Source organism: Mixophyes fleayi, chromosome 3 (genome assembly GCF_038048845.1).
Source record: "Mixophyes fleayi isolate aMixFle1 chromosome 3, aMixFle1.hap1, whole genome shotgun sequence".
NCBI classification, from domain to species: domain Eukaryota; kingdom Metazoa; phylum Chordata; class Amphibia; order Anura; family Limnodynastidae; genus Mixophyes; species Mixophyes fleayi.
In genome coordinates, this window is record NC_134404.1 from 262,491,741 (window position 1) to 262,515,599 (window position 23,859).

The window sequence follows — 23,859 nt, forward strand, 5'->3', positions numbered from 1 at the left end:
TAGGCCTTTTCAGTGGCATGTTAAGTGGCTGCTTATATCCCATGTATGTAAAAACCTGTTGAAGGCCATAGTATTTTGGTCTTTCGCTCTAGTGTGTGTATTTCTATCCATCGTATGTATGTAATATGTGTTGTATATAATGTTTGTATTTTGGCTTTTCCCAACTATGTTCTTTCAGATGAAGCCCTTCAGTTGACCGGACTATACTACAATCACGAGCTATTGCAGCGCTATTACACAGAAAGGCGGAAAAAGCTGGAACATTTGTCTGGGTACACAAAATATTGCTAAGTCACATTTTCTAATTTTAGTGATATTAAGAAGCATGTATGAATGAGGTGGGGGGTTGTTCTAACACTCAAAAGTTTACCACTTTCAGTAACCTTTTTGAATTTGCTGTTTTTTGTTTGGCATTTATAATTGCATTGTTTTTACTTTTTTTTGGTAATGTAGTGGAAAATGGCACAGTTCATTGATGATTGACAGTATGATTTGTCAATTTGGAGCTAAAATTGAGAATTTATGGAGAAGAGATGAGGGAGGCACAGGCAAATATCCACCTGCTAACTTACATGTAAGCGGTTCCCTTTAAGTTTATTCGTGTTTGTTTTTTATTTTATCTGCCTATTAATTAACCTGTGATTAATTGATAAACAACTTCTGTTTATGTTGCAGGGGCTACTTGATTTGTACCTACTAGAAAATGCAGATGAAATGAGCAAACATGCAATTGTATCCTTTTCTAGGTTTTAACAATGGAAATAAACTCTTTTCACTTGCTCCTTTGTCCAAGTACTTATATCTATTGGAAAACATAATTAATTTTAGCTGCATACACGAATAGTGTTGGGGCATGCTTACATAGAAAAACAAGCCACCTTATACACAGCGTTTATAATAGAAGTGGATTTTGCTTGGAAATCCACTGCATTCTGATTGTTAAATTAAGTGGAACAAAGCTACACATTATAGGGTACTTATATTGTGTAAAAAGTAATTTTAACAGACCATACTTTGTTAAACCTTAACCCTTTGCCTAACAGACCATCTATTTTTTGCTGGATATTATGTATTCTTTTCCAGACAAGCCTGAATCCTCCATAGAATCATTTCCTTCAGCTTTTTCTGTTCCCTGTGCACTGGTAAAGCTTATTCAAGGGTTTTGGCTTCTGGATCACAATGATTACAAGGTATTTTGTCTTTACCGGGTAACAGTGGGGTAAATATGAGGATACTTTAACTTTTGGTTAGGAACTCTGTCTTCTTGTTAAGAACATGAGTTCTTGTGAATTGCATCTGTTAAAAATAGAATAATTATGCTGTACTATACATGCCGCTCATTACCAACTCTTGTTTGCTCTTTTATTAGTTGTATTTTCCTTGTTGGGTTATAATATGTCTAGTTTAAAATTCTTTTCTGTGTCCTAAAAGTGTTACAGCAGGATTAAATGTAAACTGTCTCATCAGACCCAGTACAACATTATTGCTTCACACGGGACATCTTGTTTTATTGCATAATATATGCATCAAAACACATACAAACTCAGAAATACTTTTTTTTTTTTTTTTTTTTTGTTGTTTTGTTCAAAATTAAAACATTGACATGAGCTTATTGTACACACATGGTCACAATTTTACACTTGCACGAATACACAGTAATATCTATATCATCATATATCATCTCTATCATCCTTGGGGGGACACCGGGACCTTGGGGTATAGAGTAGGGACAGGTGAACACTGGCACTTTAACTTTAGTTAAACAAAGCTCTGTCTCCTCCCCCTCTATACCCCACCTCCTGCTAGAGCCCAGTCTAGTTTAAGTGCCCGGTGTCTGCAGCCGCCTTCTGTTACTTTTATTTTTTTATGTCAGGAATCTGCAGTATGCAGCGTGTGGCAAGCGCTGTATGGAGGGGGGGGGGATCGGAGGTGCTGTGAGAGATGCCTCTGTTGCCAGCCTCCCTCTCCCAACGTTTTCATACCCTCCTAGGAGCCGGGCACAGTCGCCGCAAGCTCTATCAGTCCTTCTGATCTGACGGTCAGACTGCAGACACTGTGTGAAGAGGGGTGGCAGAAGGTAAGTGAAACTCTCTCCCAGCACAGGCTGAGAGAGAGGGGTAGAAAATCACAGTGTGTCCCTGAGCAGGCTGCTTCTTACTAGGAGCAGTCATTCTATGGAGGGGGAAAAAAAAGATTCTATTTTTAGCTCAGGAGACAGGGTCAGGCAAGGGTCACTAACATAGTGAGCCCTGCTAGGCACTGGATTGTTGAATGTTACCAATTCAGTGCTGGGCCCTGGGGGAATCTATTACACTTCCTCCATGGTTGTCTCTCACTATTATGTGTGCAGACACCAGAATAAACAGCCATTTTATAGCTCTCCTTTTCTGTCTCCGGAGTCCTGATAAAAAGGTTGGGGGATTGTTATTTTCAAAAGTTTATTATTTTTACTCTGTGGGGCTTTGTTGGCTGTATTGCAGGCTAATTTTCTGTTCAGTTTTGTGGGCTGCATTTTATTTATATTGTGTTTTTTACACTGTTTATTACACTGTTTTGTTTGTGTTTTGTCCCATCTGTTAACATGTCAGAAGGGGAAAAACCATGCGTGGTAAAGCTGGTGTAACATCAATGTTGAGTTTCACCTGGGCTGTCTGACACGTTAAGTTACCATCAGGTCAGTCAGGCGCGCAGGCTCTGTGCGCAGCCTGCCAGCTTTCAAAGAGAATACCATGTAATACAGCAGCTGCTGCTTTACATATGGCAACACATGCCTGAGTTCGGTCTCTCTACAATACAGTGGCTGAACTTGCTCAGTTGGTGCTGTTACAGGCTGTGGTCGCTCCATCTTCTGTTTCTGCTTGCACTGTAGCAACTGACATGGGTTCTAGTTCGCTAAGTCAAGGTTTAGCTTCCTCTTAGAGAGGATGTTACAATCTGCGGCACCGTCTTCCTCCCATAAGCGTAAGAGGATGGCACCACAACTTCAGGAAAATAAGCCAGATTTGACTGTAGTTCCCAGAATGAAGGTAATTTAGCGGTGAATTCTGACATGGATGCTCCTTCGGTTGTGAAGGAGATTCTTTCGGTTCGCCACAGTGTGGAGGAATTAATACAAGCTGTGTGTCAGGTACTTCACTTTCCTAAGTAAGAGGTTCCTCATGTTGCACAGGCTCCTTTTTGCACGGGGGGGAAAAAAATAAATTCATTCTTTTTTCCTCGCTTCTTCCTTATTGTGAGATTTGTTGTCAGATAGCAAGTTCCAAGTATTTCGGTGACTGCAGTCGGTTTATCCTTTTCTTACTGAAGTTTTTGCTAAATGGTAGACGCTTCCACGTGTGGATGCTGCAGTTACAAGGTTAGCCAAGGTAACTACTATTCCTTTTCCTAACATAGCCACTCTTAAGGATGGTACAGACCATTAGGTTAAGGCCGTCCTTAAGTTCATTTTTCGTGGCAGCATGTGCCTCTTTCAGGCCTGCTTTGGCATCTTCGTGGGTTAACAAAAGCAGTATAACGCTGATCAAAACACAACGTCTTCAAGGTTTGTTGGCAGGCCTTCCTCTGAACTGCGTCCATTAGTGAAGCAGATTCAGAGAACAACAGATTATTTAGGAGAGGCTGCTATGGAAGCGGGACTGATTGGAGCGCGCGTTTCTGCCTCGGCAGTTTCAGCACGTCGTACTCTCTGGCTTAAGTCCTGGGAGGCTGATGTGGAGTCTAAATAGGCTCTTGAGTCCATTCCTTTTTCTGGAGGTGTTTTGTTTGGACCGCAGCTTGACTCCATTATTTGTCAAGCAACAGGGGGTAAGAGCACTTTCCTCCCTGTTAGTGCTCCCAAGCAGAGGATGTCCAGATTTTGGGCTTTTCGTTCCGCAGGAAGATTTCGGGGACAATATTCCTCATGCCAATCTTCTAGAGGTCAGTCATCCGCCCCTAGAGGTGGTTTGCAGCGGGGACGTCAGGCCTGGTCTGCTCGACGTCCAGCTGCGGAACCTTCAGACAAACAGTCTGCATGACGGGCTTTTTGCTCCTCTGCTGTCGTCTGTGGTAGGAGCCCGTCTTCTGCAGTTCAGGGATCGGTGGTGTCAGTCAACAAATGTCTGGATTCAGGGAGTGGTGAACCAGGGTTACAAGATCGATCTGCTCGGTCTTCCTCCCAGACTGTTCTTTTCCACAGGGCTTCCGTCTTGTCCGAGAAAACGATTGGCTTTAAAAGAAGCGATTCAATCCCTTCTTTCGTCCGGAGTGATTATTCCGGTTCCTCATTCTCAAAAAGGTTTGGGGTTTTATTCCAATCTTTTTCTTGTGACAAAACCAGACGGCTCCTTCAGACCAATTCTCAATCTAAAGGATTTGAACGCACAGGTCAGATTGCCCAGCTTCAAGATGGAGTCTTTACGCTCGGTCATTGTCGGCATGGAACAGGGAGAATTTATGGTGGCTCTAGACATCAAGGATGCATATCTCCATGTGCCTATTTTGAAGGGTCATCAGTCCCTGTTGAGGTTTGCAGTCCGATCAGAGCACTTCCAATTTCAGGCTCTTCCGTTCGGTCTTGCCACAGCTCCACGTATCATCACCAAGATCATTGCGGTTATTGCTGCTCTGCTAAGGGCCAAAGGGATTACAATCATCCCTTACCTGGACGATCTACTTTTAAAGGCAGATTCTTCAGAGAAGCTTCTGTTGCATATTCAGGTAGTAATCCAGACCCTGGAGTCTCACGGTTGGATTATCAACTTCAAAAAATCCAAGTTGATCCCATCCCAGCGGATGGTGTTTTCTGGGTCTCTTATTCGATACCTGTCTGAGACGGGTGTTCTTTCCTCAGGACAAGATCCTAGCCTTGCAGAGGATGGTGAAATCCCTGTTGGTGGCAAGGAGACCTTCCATTCATTTTGCAATGAGACTTCTGGGCAAGATGGTATCGTCATTCGAAGCGATTCAGTTTGCTCAGTTCCATTCACGACATTTCCAATTGGAACTTCTGTCGCAATGGAACAAATCCCATCGGAATCTGGCGAGTCAGGTTTTTCGCCTGTCTCCGCAGACGCGTCAGTCACTGATCTGGTGGTTACACAAGCAGAATCTCACCAGTGGACGCTTGTGCTCAATTTGGAATTGGATTCTGATAACAGACGCCAGCCTTCGAGGTTGGGGGCTATCTGTCTTCATGCTCGGTTTCAGGGGCCTTGGACTCAATAGGAATCCAAGCTTCCAAATAAATGTCTTAGAACTACGCGCAGTGTTTCATGCTCTGTGGAGTGCGCAACACTTGCTGCAGGGAAAGCCAGTGAAGATTCAATTGGACAATGTCATAGCAGTGGCATATCTCAATCATCAGGGCGGCACCAAGAGTCCCTTGGCCATGAGGGAGACTCACAGGATTTTTCAGTGCTCACGTTTCGGCACTCATGGCCATCTTCATTTCCGGAATAGAAAATTGTGAAGCAGACTTCCTAAGCAGGCAGACTCTGCATCCGGGAGAATGGTCCCTTCATCCGGAGGTGTTTCAACAGTTAATGGTGAAATGGGGTTAGTAGGCTGTCGACATGATGGCATCTTGGTTGAATCACAAGGTTCCCTGCTACTGTTCCCGTGCAAGAGATCCCGGGGCAGTCGCGGTAGAGACTGTGTAAGTCCCTTGGAGGTACCGTCCCTTGGATTTGAATTTGGTGTTGAGGGCTTTAAAGCATCCACCATTTGAACCCTTGAATACGGTGGATTTCAGATTTCTAACTTTGAAAACGGTTTTTCTTTTGCCCATTTCTACGGCACGCAGAGTTTCAGAGCTTTGCTGCTTTGTCTTGCAAGCCTCCTCTGCTGGTTTTTCATGAGGATAGGGCAGTTCTTCGAACAAAGCCCTCTTTCCTCCCTAAAGTTGTATCTAAGTTTCATTTGAATCAGGACATTGTTATTCCGGCTCTATCTGATTCCTCATCTTCCGATAACGATGAGTCTATTCGTTATCTTGATTTTTGTTCGTGCCTTGCGAATTTATGTCAAAAGATCACAAAAATTACGCAAAACTGAGGATCTTTTGATTCGTTAAGAGGCTGGCCAGCTTCTAAAGTGACCATTGCTAGGTGGATTACGGCTGTTATCAGTCAGGCTTACAGTGGGCCTGGGGAGCCTGTCCCAGATAATCTACGGGCGCATTCTACAAGATCTGTAAGTGCTTCCTGGGCGGCCCGCCATGGTGCCTCCAGTGAACAATTGTGTAAAGCGGCCACGTGGTCGTCTGTACACACTTTCACAAAGTTTTACAGATTTAATGGGATGCAAGTTTTGGGAGAAAGGTGCTTCGTGCCGTTTCTTCTGAGCGTTCCCTCCCGTGAGACAGCTTTGTGATGTCCCCAGGGTCCCAGTGTCCCCCCAAGGATGATGGAGAAAATGGGATTTTTACACTTATGTAAAATCCGTTTCTCTTAATCCATTGGGGACACCGGGCACCCACCCTTAACACTCTGGTTTCTCCTTCTGTTTGACATGTTGTCTGGTTGTTAAGAGAATGATGTGTTACGTTTGTTCTCTCGATCTCCCTTTCTGTGGGCTTGGTTAATCATAGACTGGGCTCTATCAGGATGTGGGGTATAGAGGGGGAGGAGCCAGAGCTTTGTTTAACTAAAGTTAAAATGCCAGTGTTCGCCTGTCCCTACTCTATACTCCAAGGTCCCGGTGTCCCCCAATGGATTAAGAGAAACGGATGTTACGTAAGTATAAAAATCCCATTTTTCTTGCATGTAAACTTGTTACACATTTAGGGTGCAAATCAATTGGGAGCAAATTTTCTGGTGTCACTTTGTGCAACAATCTTCTGTGGATACAGTATTTTCTTTGTTCACGCATAGAGTTGTAAGGCTCGGCTCACCTCTTGCATATCATGTGTTAAACTATGTCCTGTGTAAGGCACATAAGTGAGATTAATGTGCTAATTTATAAAATGAAAAATTCAGCCCATATTCATTCATGTTTGTTCCAAGTTGCACTAAACTTTGCGAACAACGTGTGAGAGGTCTGTATTGGAGTCTGTGGCTTCTGGTTTTTAATCAAAGTTTAGAATTGCAACCTGCATTTGTATGTTGGCAAACAAAATTGTTAAAAGTTTTGTTTTCAGTTAATATTCATTATTTTATACACAAATATACCGTATTGCCTATTAATTTGGTGTCACAAAATCTGCAATGTAGGAATTTTAGTACACTATAAAGGTAAACGAAGTAAAGTAGTGAACATTTTAAAAAGCAGAGATGTTATGCTGTGCATAGCAACAAACATGCCGGAGAGCTTACCATCAGAAATGAAGGAGGAGCAATGTTTGAAAGAGGAATTTGCAGGGAACAGGCATGAGTTATTTGGATACTAAATAAAGCAGCAGGCTGATGTAAGTTATTGTATAGAAGGATGTTGTTAGGGTGTGAAATAGAAGGTATTGTTACTGTTACAAAGGAGTAGAAAAGCGGTATGTTTCATACCTGAATAAAATGTGTCTGATATTGGACCACTTTTGACTCCTCTTTATACTATAATTTTAACTTCAATCAGATGGCTTAAAAGCAGTACTTTAAAGCAGTCTGTGCCACATGCTTGTTGAAACGTCTACTGAATTTTTGGTATATATAATGAATATGCAAGTAATTCATACCATCACATCCAAATAACATTATATAATGTATATTATATATTATTACATAAGCAAATTACCTACCCCTGTAATATATTCTGACCTTTCCAGATTAAAATGAGCAGTTTTCAAAAATGATCACCACCTTTTTAGAGGTGTGAGCAAAAATAAATTAAGCATATTTGCACCCATGATCACAGGTTTGTAATAGAATATCTTATTTTATTATTTTTTTCCAGAAAAATGTCAGACATAAACAAAATGCTCACTCCTTATTGAATCGCCACCTTACAGGCGCATACACTTGCATATGTGCTGGCACAAAAAATAAAGTGTAAAGTCACTCGCATTAGGTTAATGTTCACTTCTGCTAGTATAACTAATCAGTCAACCTTGGCCACTTGTCAAGTTTAGCAAACTGGTAACAAAAGTAAGCACTAAAGCATTTATTTATATTTTGTTTTCAACTTTTTTTTTAGAATTCAGTGGACTTAATTCTTCACCCATCTGCATGTAAAACGAGCTGGCAGCATACTCATATTATTGAAATGTTATTGTGCCAAGGGGATCACAGACTGGCCTTGCGTTATATACAAGTATTGAAGCCTCCAGTAGCTACCAGCACAGAAGTTAAACTCCACATGTCGGTGCTTCTGGCCAACAAGTAAGAAGCAATATTTTATTTTTACTTTTAAAACCAGCAATATTTTATTTTTACTTTTAAAACCACATGGTCTGTTATTTCACACATAGCTTATTCAATACATAAATTTGTAATCGCATTGAACTTGGTACCACCTTCGCCTTCTTTACCGATGCGCTAGGTTGCATTGCCAGCTGCTGAAGCTGCAAGTAGAACACATGAATAAGCGGTGGATCTCTGCTTATTCATGTTGACTTGTTTCCACTGTTTGCAGTGGTGACCAAAGAAGACATTTTGTATGAAGGCAGTTGCATGTACATGGAAGGTCTGCTTAACAATAATTTACAGGTTAGGTTGATAATTTTCAACTATGGGGTTAATGTTGGCCTCATTTAATAATATAGGATCTTTTTCACAGCCCTTCATTTCTTATGAAGGAGTGTCCCATGCTGTGCTCCTGCTTCCAATGTCCATTAAGAACCTAGATATTACAATATGTGGCCTTCTGCTTTAATTGGGATACACGTGATCCATGGGGTATAAAGGAGTGTAGCTTCGAACAGAGTAAGGCTGGCAATAAACTGGACTAATGATTTTGTCCATACTGGATCTGCCATATCTGCTGTGCAGCACGTAGGCATACATAGCTCAGGTGTCTGCCCCAACTGTCCTCTGGGTAACTAAATGTGACAGTTGTAACGTGTAAAAATGTCTCCCCACCACACTCCGCTCTAGAACTTCTCCCTTTGGCTGACATGACAGAAAAGGGGATTTATGTACTTGCGTTAAATCTTTCTCTGAATCCATCTGGGGGACACTGCTACAATGGAGTTGTATGAGGGTGCAGGAGTTGGCACTTACACAGTTAACTAAACTTGCTGCTGACTCCTCCCCTCTGCAACCCTACCAGCCTCAGTGTAATACAAAGCCCCAAGGAAAAGAGCAATCAACCAAGACCATACAGCAGAAGAGCAAAAGGGAGGGAATGCAGTGTCCCCCAGATGGATTCAGAGAAAGAGATTTAACATAAGTACATAAATCCCCTTTTCTCCTTCATCCACTCTGTGGGACACTGCTACAATGGGGACATACCAAAGCAAACCCCTAAGGGAGGGAGCGCTCTGATTGCCCGGCCCGCAAAACCCTGTGGCGGCTGACGCAAACACATTAAACTGATAGAACTTCATGAAGGTATGCACAGAGGACCAGGTGGCCGCCCGACACAGTTGATCCGCATAAGCCCCATGATGCGCGGCCCAAGGTGCCCCCACAGATCGATCGGAATGAGCAGTGATCCTCGCCGGCACAGGCCTGTTCAAGCTCATATAAGCGTGCTTAATCATATGCTTCATCCACCGAGCAATGGTTTGTTTGGAGGCTGGCCAATCCCTCTTTTGGTAATCCTATAAAGCAAAGAGAGAATCCGTTTTCCAAGAAGACGGTGTTCTATCCACATAAATTCGCAATCCCTAATGACATCCAAGGATGCGGGGAAAGAAGACTTAGATGTAGATGAACCACCCTTAAAAGACGGGACCACAATTTCTTGATTAATGTGGAACCCTGGCACAACCTTGGACAAGAACGAAGGAACCATCCTTGGTTACCGCTCTGTCATCATGAAAAACCAAATATGGGGTCTTGACAATGCACCCAACTCTGACACCCTGCGTGCAGACGCTATGGCCGGCAAAAAAACAACCTTCCATGTTAAAAATCTCAAATCAAGCAAACGTGAAGGCTCAAAAGGAGCCTTCTGAAGAACTTCCAGAACCAAATTCAAATCCCAGGGAGCCATGGGCGGAACATAAGGCGGTTGAACCCGTAATACTCCCAGGAAAAAAGTACGAACATCTGGAATAATAGCCAATCTTCTCTGAAAAAATACCGATTAGATACTTGAACCTTCAGAGAAGCCAGTTGAAGTCCTGCTTCCAAACCTGTTTGTAGGAAAGCCAACAGACGGGATAATTTGAAAAGGTCCACTCTGGAAGAATGCCGTTCACACCATCTAATGTAAGCTCGCCACACCCTGTGATATATACGAGCTGAGGAAGATTTACGCCCTCGCGTCAAGGTTTGTACAACCCTTTGCGAGAAACCCTTGGATCTCCAGATGCTGGCCTCAGCATCCATGCCATTAAAGTCAGACGATGAGAATCTAGATGATAAAACGGCCCCTGACTTAGCAGGCCGGGACGACGAGCAATGGCCCAAATCGGTCCGTCTGCCATTTGCAGAATATCTGAGAACCCATTGAATCATGGGAATCGGTGGAAAGAGATATCCCAGTTGGAATTCCCAGTCAATCGTCAAAACATCCACTGCTACAGCCTGGGGGTCCCTGGTTCTGGAACAAAACTTAGGAACCTGACAATTGTGCCCGGGTCCCATTAAATCCAGATCCGGCCGACCCCCGTTTCTGACCCAACATCTGAAAAACCTGAGGATGAATGGACCACTCCCCTTGAAGGAACGAACGTCTGCTCGGGAAATCCGCCTCCCTATTCTCGACCACGGGAATGAACTCCACCAAGATGGCTGGAACAAAGGCTTCGGCCCAAGTGAAGATCTGGTTCGTCACCTTTATGGCCTCCGCACTCTCTTTTTTTTTTCTCCCTGTCAGTTTATATATTCGACCGCAGTCGCGTTGTCCGACTGGAGACTAACCGGTCTGCCCTGTAATTGCAGCTGCGCTCCCCGAAGAGCCAGAATCATAGCCTTCAGTTCCAGAATATTGATTTGTCTGAGGTGGTCCCTGCCTGTCCACTGACCCTGGAGACGGAGAATGAGAACTACAGATCCCCCAACCCTGAAGGCTGGCATCCATAGTTACTAGAGTCCAGGACCAAGGAACCAAATGATCGCCTTCCTGTCAGGTGGCTCAGATCCAACCACCAAAGAAGAGAGAGACAAGCTTTCGCTGAAAGGATCATGTGTTGAGAATCGAGTTGAAGAGTAGATCCTGACCCCAATGCCTTTGGAATCTCCGAGAGTGGAACAAACCGTATGGAAGAGTCTCAAACGGGGACCCCATGTGTCCCAGAAGCTTCATGCCTAAAAGGATGGAAGGACGAGACTGACGAATGAGCCTTCTTACTGCCTGCCTTAATGTACAAGCCTTTTGTTCCGGAAGGAAAACTTTCTGACACCCTGTGTCCATTAGAAAACCCAGAAATATCATTCTTTGAGAAGGAATTAACTGGGACTGGGGATAATTTATGATCCAACCGTGTTGTTCCAAGATCCGAATAGTGAGCCTCATTTGTTCTAGGACTAGACGAGACGATGCCTTGATAAGCAAGTCGTCTAAGTACAGCACGATATTTACCTCCAAATTTCTCAAGTGAGCCGCCATTACCGCCATAATCTTTGTGAATACTCTTGGCGCTGTTGAAAGTCCGAAAGGCATGGCCCGGAATTGATAGTGGGAACCTCCCATCGTAAACCGCAGAAGAGACTGATGTCCCTTCCTTCCAAATCGGAATGTGGAGATAAGCGGCTTTGATATCAATAGATGCTAAAAATTCTCGAGGTTCCAACCCCTGGATGGACAGTCTAAACTGATTCTATCCGGAACTTGCTCACCCTGAGGAAGTGATTCAGCCCCTTCAGGCTGAATGGCCAGAACGACCCATCTGGTTTTGGAACCAAAAAAAGGTTAGAATAGAAACCTTTTTCCTCTTGAGACTTCGGCACCTGACATATCATTCCCGCGGAAAGAAGAGAGGCAGCCGAACTGATCATAGCCTGTCTTCTTTCCGGTTCTCTAGGTGCATTGACCGGCAGAGAAGTACTCTTTCCCCCTCATAGCCTGACTGATCATAGTATCCAATTCAGGTCCAAAAATGACCGAACACGAATAAGGCAGGGCCTCCGAAGACCTCTTAGATTCCACATCCGCGTCCCAGGCCCTAAGCCAGAGAATTCTCTGAGCAGAAACAGCTGCAGCTGAAACCGCCGAAGAAATGGACGCTGCGTTCTGTGCTGCTTCATACAATTAACCCGATGCCTCATTTAAATTCATGGCTAACGGGAGAGACTGAATCCTGTTACCCAACCGCAAGTTGATCAGCCCAGGATTCCATGGCTCTAGCAACCCATGCCGAAGAAAACATGGGTCTGAAAGCTGAACCTGCAGCAGAAAATATAGACTTAAGACAACTTTCTATCTTCCTGTTCGTAGGATCCTGAAGGACAGCCGAACTCTGTACCTGTAAGGTGGTACGGTGAGCTACTGGCGCATCTACTCTGGGAACCTGCTCCCAACCGCTTCCTGTTCCTGTAAGAGGTATAAATTTGCAAATCTACGTGGAACAGAATTTTTTTTATCTCTGTGAGCTCCACCGAGGAAGGAAAACATATCGCCCTAGGTTTCTTACGAGTGAACAGACCCTAGTTCAAAGGACCCGGCTCCTCTTGTTCTACCAGATCCAATGTCTGACGAACTGCCATAACCAGATCCTGAGCACCCTGGTTCCTTACAGACTCGTCCCAATCACCCAACTGGGTAGAATCTGAATCCTCAATCGCTTCCCTCTGAATCTGACTGAGAAATGTGTGAGAGGATTTGTCTCTTGTTTCTAGGTGTTGCCAAACTAGACGATTCTAACAACCTATTCAAGCGGTCCAATCTCTTTCCCAGAGAAAATGACGAAGCTGAGTCTACCTGGGCGGGTTGAGGGGCAATAGAAGCAGTCTGAGACATGTCCTCTTCAGTAACCTGTGAAATAGCCATAACATTATCTGCCGAGGTAGATGGGACTGACCACGTAGAGGCCCCTACCTCCATGGTTGTGGTTTCACATTGTCTGCTAATAAGCTGAGCCAACATGGATACAGACTGTGCCAGCGTGGAGATCCATGTTGGCTCCTCCACTGTCACTGCAGCGACCCCTTGTGCCCGCGCTCCACTGACTCCCACTTCACACTGCGCGTGCACAGCTCCCTGGTCCTATTGACCCACAGGAAGTTTGGCAGCACATTTAGAGCAAGCATAAAACCTTACTTTTGTGCTTTTACCTTTATCAAACATAATGACAAAAAAAAACTTGCTTTTTTTTTTTTTTTCATATAAACACAGTCACTACACAGAGTGAAAGAAATGTATTACTTGCTTGTCCCAGGCCAATGCCTACAAACAGTAAAAACCTCTGTTCTATGTGTCCCAAAGATGTCTGATTACTCACTTGGAGAAATCGATGTTAAAACTCTTAAGGGGCATATTCAATTAGCTTTCGGATTCGCGGTAACGCGCGTTACCGCGAAAAGTGCGCGTTCTTGCGGGTATTACGGTACCGCATTAACGCGGATTTTCATTCGCAACCCTATGGGCTGCGAACGAAAATCCACATTATTGCGGTAACGTGTATTACGTTTCGCGGCTGTTCCGGCGCGTTACCGCGAATCCGAAAGCTAATTGAATATGCCCCTAAGTGTTAAAACTGAGCATATCCATTTCCTATATATAAATTGTAAGGAAAGTTATGTAATCCTAAACCCCCTCAGGGGACTTAACTTAGCTGAAGGATGGTCAGAGGGAGAAAGTCAGCGACAGCCCAACTGTAACGGAGTGTCCTCAGAATACTCTGTGTATTGCTGAGTACTGGCGCGAATCCTTCCAGCTCCGGAAGGTACCAAGTGTTGGGTGAGACTCGCAACAGTCTCCTCCCCAAACAGTCCGCTAGTTAATTCTCCCTCCAGTTCTCCTCCGATACCAGAGAATAGCTTGTTCTGAAAGAACCACTTCCAACCTATCCTTCTGACCGCTGAGTTCCAAGCTCCCCCTTCGCCTCAGCGGGGGATTTGATATCTGCCTTAATGGCCTCTCACCTGACTGGGCTCGGCGCTCCATGCCCGTGGCAGCGCAGACCTGACGGGAGAAAACTGTGACAGACTGCAATCCTGCAGCTTTCACAGCATAAAGGGATGTGCACCCGATGAATCTTCAGACACTTTGAAGTCCACAATACTGAACACTATCGCGTCCCTCTACAGATATAAACGCTGCCCGCAGCTCTTATATCTCCTCATCTTCTAATAAAATAACAAGAGATAAGATAAAAATAAAACCCACAGTAACCTAGCAGCAAGCACTGGACACAGTACCAGACAGCCAAACTCCTTGGGCACTTAAACTACAATGTGGGTGGTAGGGGTTGCAGAGGGGAGGAGTCAGCAGCAAGTTTAGTTAACTGTTTAAGTGCCAACTCCTGCACCCTCATACAACCCCATTGTAGCAGTGTTCCCCAGAGTGGATGAAGGAGAAAAGGATGAGTAAGGAGGACAGGTTTAATACACGATCAAAGTAGTGTGAAACTAAAACACTGAGCCCACAGGATAAATTAGGGTAACAGGTAGGAATACAGCTGTTCACTATCGCTTTTCTGGTTAAAGAGGAGAGCAGCTGTGGGTTTTGTTTCTGCTTGAACCCAACTTTCCTGTCGGATGAAAGAGCCCGTCATGGAGAATATTTAAACTGGCTGGGATAAGCCTTCTCATGACCAGCACTGTCCAGTTTATTGTAGTGTACAAAATAAAATTGCTTTCTGTGCCTAGTGAGGAGACTGTTTTCATATACCTCCCTTCATCTGACCATTTTCCAGCACCAGAGGTTTGCACTACCAACAGTGTGCAAGCCCTGGTGCTGGTATCAGACTGCATTGTAAAATACTCTCTTCCCTCTGTGCCTCCTCTCTGGAAAGCAGTCGTGCTGAGAGGCTGTTTGCCATTTTGATAGCAGCAGCACAGATTTGTCTTTACTATTTACGGTGGTGTTCCTAACAGCTGTAGGTAATAAAATAAAATACAACAAATTATTAAATTAGCGCTGCCGTTCACCCACTTTTTTTTTTTTTTTCTTTAATCCATTTTATAGCTCTTTGCATTGAATGCTACTTTAAATTTGAGAGGCTCTCTGGAAAAAAGTGGGAGGAGGCAGAACACTAACTTGAAAAGTAAAAGGCCTTTACGTACTATTTTGTGAATTCATGATCGCTATGATACACTTTAAAAGTAAAAATGTCAGTCATTGTATTTCAGACTTGTATGGACAAGCAATGAAGAATTTTTCAAAATCTAAATTTTGACTCCTATTTAAATCTATACTAGGGGGAAAATGTAGCTCACAGCATCCTTTGTCGTGTTGGTGCATCTTTTCAGAGACCAGAGCAAATAAAAACCAAAGTTCTAGTGTTAATAATATATAAGTGGTTTCTTTTTTAAAAGGTTGTTCGTTCATTCTCAGATACATTATTGAGGCCTGGAATCTGCAGAGGAGTCACTGTAGCAGACTGAATGTAGAAGAGTTGTTAAAGCACATGTATGAAACATGTCAAGAGATGGGAATTATGGAAGATCTGCTGAAGTTGAATTTTACAGACTCTGAGCAAGTAAGAGATTACCCAGTCTAAATATAGTCTAATACCACGGAGGCTACTATGCAGTCTAAATGCTTTATTTTAATTGCAGGACTATTTGCATAAGTTTTTGCATGAAAGTGAAGGTGTGCATAATCAGGAGCTTCTTTTGGTACATCATCTACAGAGAGCAAATTATGTCCCAGCACTACAACTGAACCAGTCATTAAAAAGATGGAATCTGGTAAGTCAACGCTGAAGCTGGAGCAGCTATTTCTTTTCTTAGACAATATGTTGGTCTATCTATCTGGGTTCTGGGTTTAGTTGCATATATTCCTTGTGGCCTCACCTGTGATGAGTAAGACAGAGTCATAGTAAACAGAGTATATTGTAAGTTATTCAAACTTATTTGCTAGGAAAACTGTGTTTTTTATATTATCAAAACTGTAAAGTTATGCATAATTGTCCTTTTTATAGAAATGGAGTAATTGTAAAGAAAGAAGCGCTTTCCCTATGGATGCAATCGGGGCTGCCTCACATTACAATGTATTCATCAAAGGTTTCATAAACTGTAATGCTAGAGATTAGTAGCAATATCCAAGCTACCAAAATGTAATAGAATGTTTGTTTTATATCTCAGGCGCCATACAATGCACTCAAAAATGACCATAAACAAAAAGACAAATAATTGTCAAAAACATTATTCATTCTAAAATAGATCGCCACTTGAAATTGAATTCATTAATATGAATTGTCTGAAGATGATCATCAAAAAAGTAGTAAAATGATTAAAAAATATACAATGTTCAAAAAATATATTAAAACTCCGCAGGGCGAGTACTCGCGTATCCTGTAGTTGTTTGTTAGATATTTATCCGATGCTTGATAGAATACATTCATATCTCTTTATCCGGACGCTTGTTGTATGTATCTTCCGGCAAAGCCACGCTGAAGATACTGAGTGATGTGTTGGTATGAACTTCCTGGTTTGTTGGAGCGCATATGCGTTCCAATATGCGAACTTCCGGTTTCACAGATTCTTGATATTCGAGATGTTATTTGTAGATGTTCTTCATAGCCTTTTTTCTTACATAAGGCTGTCGATTGAATTTCCCGTAGTGTGCTTATAGAGTGACCATATCGATTGTCACTTCTATTAAAGAGTAGTATTTGGAACGCACCAGGTATTTCAGTTCCCAAACTTCCGGTCTGGCGGTCTAGCGCCACGGCTTCCAGAATGTATAGATCTTATTCCAAAGGTATCAGATGTTTAAAATGTATGTAGGAGAGCTTCCCATTCATACCAACGCGTTTCACCTTTGCAGGCTTCCTCAGGGTTTGGGAATTTCCTATAAATTGGCTCTTTTAAATGGTTGATAGTATATGACGTCAGTTAACACGCCTCTTTTTATGCTAATGAGCAGGCTTGTGGATAAATCGATAATCCATAATATTGCAGAATATCTTGTTCAAACTAAATAATTCCTTATAGATTGTATTATCAGACATGTTAAAAAATCACTTTATATAAAACTTCCTAAATCAAAATCTAAATTTAACCCTTTCGGTGCTAGAGTAGAGAGTTCAAAAATCCATTTAGCCTCTTCTTTTTATATCTTGGTTATAAAATCTCCTCCTTTCCATGATTTGGAGATTTTCTTAATACCCATAAATTTTAGACTTGAAGGGTCTGAGTTATGTTGAAGTCCAGAGAAGGGGGGGAGGGTTACAATGCCCAGATCTCTCCCATTCTGACTACAATAAACTTAGGCATATCCTACCGTATCGGTGAGGATTTCTAGTTTTCAAAATGGTATGCATTGTTCAGCTACTGATTTTGTTCCTACTCATTTTGTGTTTTCTGGGGGTTTTTTTCAACTTTATTTTACTTTTTAAGAATTGGAGACTTGTGTCTCCTAGACCTGACAGCCGGTGGCTCACTGAACCGCATAGGCGGCTGTCGGTCAACGATATTCCCGGCTGACGACTTCTAAGTTTGGAGAGTGGTCAGTAACACTGCCTCTTCATTTTTCTCTGCCTGTTGTTTTATTAGAAGAAACTAACTACAGCAGCGCGCTGAGCAGCCGGAAAAGTGAAAGTACAGCGCATAGTGAGCCCTGCTAGGCACTGAAAGTGTTGGGCCCTGGGGGAGTAGTGTTTTCCTGTTTTGCACTCCTCCGTGGTGGTCTCTCACTCCTTAGTGTGCAGACACCAGAATAGACAGCCATTTTATAGCTTCAACTTCTCCCCTTTTCTGTCCTGAGTCCTGTAAGGTAAAGGGTTGGTGGTTGTTAATTTCAAAAGTTTGTCTTTTTTTCTGTGGAGCATTTTATTGGCTGTATTGCAGGCTCACCTTCTGTTCAGTTTTGTGTGCTGCTTGATATTTATATTGTTTTGTTACACTGTTTATTACAACTGTTTTAGTGTGTTTTGTCCCATCTGTTAACATGTGAGATAGGGGAAAATCCATGCGTGGTAAGGCTGGTGTTACATCTATGCTGAGTTTCACGTTAAGTTTCCTTCTAGTCAGTCAGACGCGCAGGCTATGTGAGCAGCCTGCCGGCCGTCACAGAGCATACAGAGTGATGCAGCAGCTGCTTGTTTAGATACAGCAGAGCCTGCCTGGGCTCGATCTCTCTCCAATACAGTAGCTCAACCTGCTCTGTTGGTGCAGTCACAGGTTGTGGCTGCACCATCTTCTCAATCCGCTTTAGCTGTAGCGACAGACATGTGTTCTAGTTCGCTAAGTCAGGGTTTGATTGTTTCAACCTCGGCGGAGTCTGTTGAACCAGCTTGGGTACAGGGTCTTGCAGCCTCTGTACAGGGTTTGGTTTCGGTTTCTTCCTCTTTAGAAGGGATTTTGCATTCTGCCGCACAGTCTTCCTCACGTAAGTGTAAGAGAGTGTCGGCACCTCTTCAGGAACATGAGTCAGATTCTGACTGGCTCTCAGGAGGAGGGTGAATTAGCAGTGGATTCAAATATAAATGCTCCTCCGGTGGTGGAGGAGGTTCATTCTGATCGTCCGAGTGTGGAAGAATTAATTCAAGCTGATTTTCCTGAGGAAGTGGTTGCTGACGCTGCAGAGGCTTCTTTTTGCATGCCGGAAAAAGAAATCTTTCTCTTTCCGGGCTTCTTTCCTGTTGGAAGATTTGTTGTCAGAGCCTTGGGCTGTCCCAGATAGGAAGTTCATAGTGTCTCAGCGACTGCAGTTGTGTTATCCTTTTCCTCCTGAAGTTCTTGCTAAATGGGAGACGCTTCCACGCATGGATGCTACTGTTGCAAGGTTAGCCAGGGTAACTACTATTCCTCTTACTAACGCAGCCACTCTTAAGGATGGTACAGACCGTAATGTTGAGGCCGTCCTTAAGTCCATTTTTGTAGCAGCAGGTGCCTCTTTGAGGCCTGCTTTAGCATCTGCATGGGTTAACAAAGCTGTAGAACGCTGGTCAGAACAGCTGTCTGAAGGTTTGTTGGCAGGCAGTCCGTCCTCTGAATTGCTTCAATTAGTGCAGCAAATTCAGAGGGCTACAGATTATTTAGGAGAGGCAGTTATGGATACGGGACTGATTAGGGCACCTATTTCTGCCTCTGCAGGTTCGACTCGTCGCACTCTGGCTTAATTCTTGGGAGGCTGATGTGGAGTCTAAAAAGGCTCTTGAAACCATACCATTTTCTGGGGATGTTTTGTTTGGTCCTCAGCTTGACTCCATTATCAGTCATGCAACTGGAGGAAAGAGCACTTTACATCCCTGTTAATGCTCCTAAACAAAGAATGTCCAGATTTCGGTTCTCGGGAAGGTTTCAGGGTCCATATTCCTCAGGCCAATCTTCTAGAGGCCAGTCATCCGTCACCAGGGGTGGTTTGCAGCGGGAGTGCTAGGCCTGGTCTGCTCGACATCCAGCAGCGAAACCTGCAAATAAGCAGTCCGCATGACGGGCATTTTGCTCCTCCGCTGTCGGCAGTGGTAGGAGCCCGTCTTCTCTTGTTCAGACATCTGTGTTTTCAGTCTACCACCGATGTCTGGGCTCAGGAGGGGGTGAACCAGGGATACAAGATCGATTTGCTCGGTCTTTCTCCCAGACGGTTCTTCACCACAGGTCTTCCCACTTGTCCACTAACTCGACTGGCTTTACAAGAAGCAATTCAATCCCTCCTTTCTTCCGGAGTGATTATTCCGGTGCCAGATTCTCAAAGAGGTTTGGGTTTTTATTTCAAACTTTTTCTCGTGCCAGAACCAGGTGGCTCATTCAGACCAATTCTAGATCTGAAATCTTTGAACACCCAGGTCAGAGTGTCCAGGTTCAAGATGGAGTCTTGGCGCTCGGTCATTCACGGCATGGAAGAAGGAGAATTCATGGGGGCTATAGGTATCTTTGATGTCTATCTCCATGTGCTTATCTCGAAAGGTCATCAGTCCATTTTGAGGTTTGCGGTTCAATCGGAGCACTTCCAATTTCAGGCTCTTCTTTTTGGTCTGGCCACGGCCCCACGTATCTTCACCAAGATCATGGCGGTCATGGCTGCTCTTCTAAGGTCCAAGGGGATTACAATTATCCCTTACCTGGACAACCTTATTTTAAATGCAGCCTTCGAGGTCGGGAAACGCACAAGATATTTCAGTGGCCCGAGAATCACGTTCCGGCACTCATGGCCATTTTTATTCCCGAAATAGAAAATTAGAAAGCAGGCAGACTCTGCACCCGGGAGAATGGTCCCTCAATATGGAGGTGTTTCAGCACTTAGTGAAACGGTGGGGTCAGCCAGATGTCGACATGAAGGCACCCTGGTTGAACCACAAGGTTCCCCTCTTCTGTTCCCACGCAAGAGATCCCAAGGCAGTAGCGGTAGACGCCATGTCTGTCCCTTGGCGGTACCGCTTAGTATATTTTTTTTCCCACCGGAAGCCATGCTCCCAAGGTTGTTAAAAAAAGGTAAAGAGGAATACTATATATTGTATACTGTCTGTAACTTGCAAATGCTATATTGGTGTGTTTTATGTATGAGCATTTTTCTTTTGGGCATTTTTCAGTGGGGTTTTATCTGTGCGCAATTTTCCTGTGTTTTTTCATGCAAGCTTTTTTTCATAGAACCCATTTTAACATGCAGATTGTATTAAGACAACGTTTTTGCTGAATCCTGGTTTTAGCTGTTTTGGAATGGTAGATTGATGCCAAAGCAAGAACCACAAAGTATTTATTTGTGATGTTTAGAAAAAAAAATACACCCATCTGCTTTTAGTTTACTGCTGTGCAATTTTTTTTGGGCCATGTTGGGCAGATTATTTTTTTTTTTTTTTAATTGCGGTGATGAAATAGAAGCAAACCAACAGTATTTGAAAATGCAAAGTATTTTTTAAAAAGTCACAAAACACTGTTTAATTTGTCTGGGTACCGCACAAACAAATTACAGATATTTATGTTGGAATGTGTCCACTCAAACTGCCAAGATAGGCTGAGTGGCATAGGGATTAAGTATTGGATTGGATAATTTTGTAGTCCTTTGACAATGTAAAGGGGAGAAAATGTACATTTTATAAGTTATGTATGTTTGTTTTTTCTTCTGTGCAGAATGACTGTGACCGCCGTCTACAAGAGAGAGCAGTGACCAGAAATGCTATACTGGATCAGTATGGTAAAATGCTGCCAAGCATGCAGCGAACTCTAGCAAATGAGAAGGTGAAACCCTACTCATCGTCGTCCATTACTTGGAAGGAAGGTATAAATATTATAAACCATAAAATGATATAAATGTGCTCTGTATATTTTTTAATTTCTCTAGGTTGATGCAAAGTATCAAAGGTGAATGTAAAACATTTTTTATATTTACTGAAGCTCTGTGGCATTCTAAATCTCTTAATTAGTAAGGCTTTTCGTCCAGTCAAGCACACCTATATGTGCCTATTCTTCCAACTTGAGCCCTTAACCATAAAAGTAGTACCTCCGTTATTCCCTCAATTTCCAAGGCAATGTGCAGTTGGTGGGTACTGTTTCATACATTTCTAGAATATTTTTACAAATATTGTGTGTGTGTGTGTGTATTATAATATATTCTAATCAGCAATGGGTGGGGCTGAAATGGCAAATACTTACAGATGTATAAAATCAAGCATACAGCCATGCATTCTCCGCTGTTGAACAGTAGCAGTATGATGGATCGTACTGAAGAGCTCCTAGACTTACAACGTGACACTGTCATACTTTGCCATCTTTCCAACAAGTCAAAATAGTTTGCTGAAAAGTCTGCACTAATTCAACAGGGTTCTTGCTGATTTAAATCAACTGCAACCAGTAAATATTTGGAATGCATACATCCCTATGTGTAATTATGTTTTCTATGCATTATTGGTGTCTTTCCGGTGCCGGTTAATATCTAGTTGTGATCGTGAATTATCTAATCTTACTTGTATCTGTGAGGAACATGGCAGTCCACTGGTCACTACACCTGTAATAGTTTTTCTATAAGTATACAATATTTTCTTGCATGTGGAAAAAAGGGCTGTTTTGGAAATTCCCCAGTGTCACAGTCCTCTAGGATATTGAGGAAATCATGATTTAAAGCTTTTCGTTGTGGGTGCCACTGTGCACTCGCACCCATGCTCTGGTTCTCCTTTATAAAATAACTTGTTATGGGGAAGTCGCGTGGTTCTCCTATGGGTCTTTCTTAGAATGAGAATGTAGTTCTCTAAATGAATGGGGGATATAGATGAGGGTGGATTTTCAAGCTTAAAACATATTGCCAAGCTCATACTTGGCCCTCCCACCCAATAATTCTTTGGTAATTAACATTACATTATTTATGTAAGTAATAGTTATATAAATTGTTACCAGTTTTTCTCCGATTCCTTGATATTTATTTAATATTAGACCTGGAGTGCTTCTAACCTCAATTCTTTCTTCTTTCTCTCCTTGTATTAATTTAATATTGTCTGTACTGTCTTTTTAAATGCACAAATTTATGAAGATCCGTTTTGATTACACTAAACACAAGGCAATTGATTTGTACATGTGAAATACCAGTATATAATCTTTATCTTGGTTTCTTTTATTTGACCATTTACCTCTTTATTTTTAGTGACAAAACCCAAGCCCTTATCTACTTTTGCCAAACTGGCTCCTCCAGGAACTGTGATCACTAAAGCAAAGTTTATCAGTAACGTACTGTTGAAAATAAAAGAAGTGTCTGTTGCAAATGTAAAAACAGAATTTTCTCCTTACAAAAGGTAAGAAAGTAACTTCTGTTCTTGAAATGATCCAATGCAGTTTGAATATAAAGCTCCTAATTTTAGAAAACTCATAACAGTACTTGTCAATACTGTATGTTAGCTAGTGTGTATAAGAAACATGGTAATGTTTCTGTAAAAAAAAAAAGCCTTCTATGTTTTTGTTCCTCCATCTAATAAACTTTCTCAATCATCCATTTGGGGGACATTGGGATCTTTGGCAGATTCTTAAGGTGCCCAACTCCTAGCTGAGCTTTTATACTGCAAAGTCTGAACTTTTCTATATCCCCTTCATCTGCTGAGCGAGCAATTTGGCACTCGGCTGCTCATGGCAGCTTAGGATGCTTTTTTTTTTTTTTTTTTCTTTTTCTTCTCCTCTGGCCATAACAAGTCTATACTCTGCCATTGTAGGAGCTGTAATACAATTTGATATGTAGCAGGCTGAGGTAGTACCGTTCTTCACTTGCCAGTAGCCCTTCTCTATATAGTATATAGAAATGCTCAAAGTATAAGAAACCAACTAGTTACGAATTACATTTCTGCAGAGGAGATATATGGATAGAGTAACATATATAAAGATTTACTGTTTTTACAAAATTTGTATTCCAAGGTCATGTTGGTAATCTATGATTTAGAAAATCTTTTCTAAATATGTAAGCAACTTATGAACACTTGTAACACAAACGGATTGAAAATGGAACAGACACGTTGCAAAACTATATCCAATCACAATACAGCCCTACCCTATTGCGCCAATTATTCTAAACACAAGTTGTTCATTCAGATTTGGGACTGAACAATCGTGATGACTGATGCCAGCCTTTGGGGATGGGGTCCCCCCTTTGTTGTCCTCAGGGACTTTGGTCACAATTGGAATCAAAACTTATCAATGTAATAGAACTGAGCGCAGTGTTAACACTAGACAAAGGACAGCCCTTCCTGTGAGGAAATGCCTTAAAAATTAATTCAGACAATGCCTCAGTGGTAGCATGTATCAAGGAGACCGCTGATAA

At 42.6% G+C, this 23,859-nt stretch overlaps 1 protein-coding gene across 3 annotated transcripts in view; it reads left to right on the plus strand.

Moving 5' to 3' along the window:
- AHCTF1 (AT-hook containing transcription factor 1) overlaps window positions 1–23,859 on the plus strand; it is a 137,317-nt gene that overhangs the window by 94,418 nt on the left and 19,040 nt on the right. For all 3 annotated transcript variants that reach the window (XM_075203529.1, XM_075203527.1, XM_075203528.1), the window contains 9 exons: window positions 179–272; window positions 454–574; window positions 676–732; window positions 1,044–1,190; window positions 8,104–8,288; window positions 15,514–15,658; window positions 15,738–15,869; window positions 21,195–21,342; window positions 22,699–22,846. In XM_075203529.1, the coding sequence (XP_075059630.1) occupies window positions 179–272; window positions 454–574; window positions 676–732; window positions 1,044–1,190; window positions 8,104–8,288; window positions 15,514–15,658; window positions 15,738–15,869; window positions 21,195–21,342; window positions 22,699–22,846 (1,177 nt within the window). The remainder of the gene's footprint in view (window positions 1–178; window positions 273–453; window positions 575–675; window positions 733–1,043; window positions 1,191–8,103; window positions 8,289–15,513; window positions 15,659–15,737; window positions 15,870–21,194; window positions 21,343–22,698; window positions 22,847–23,859) is intronic.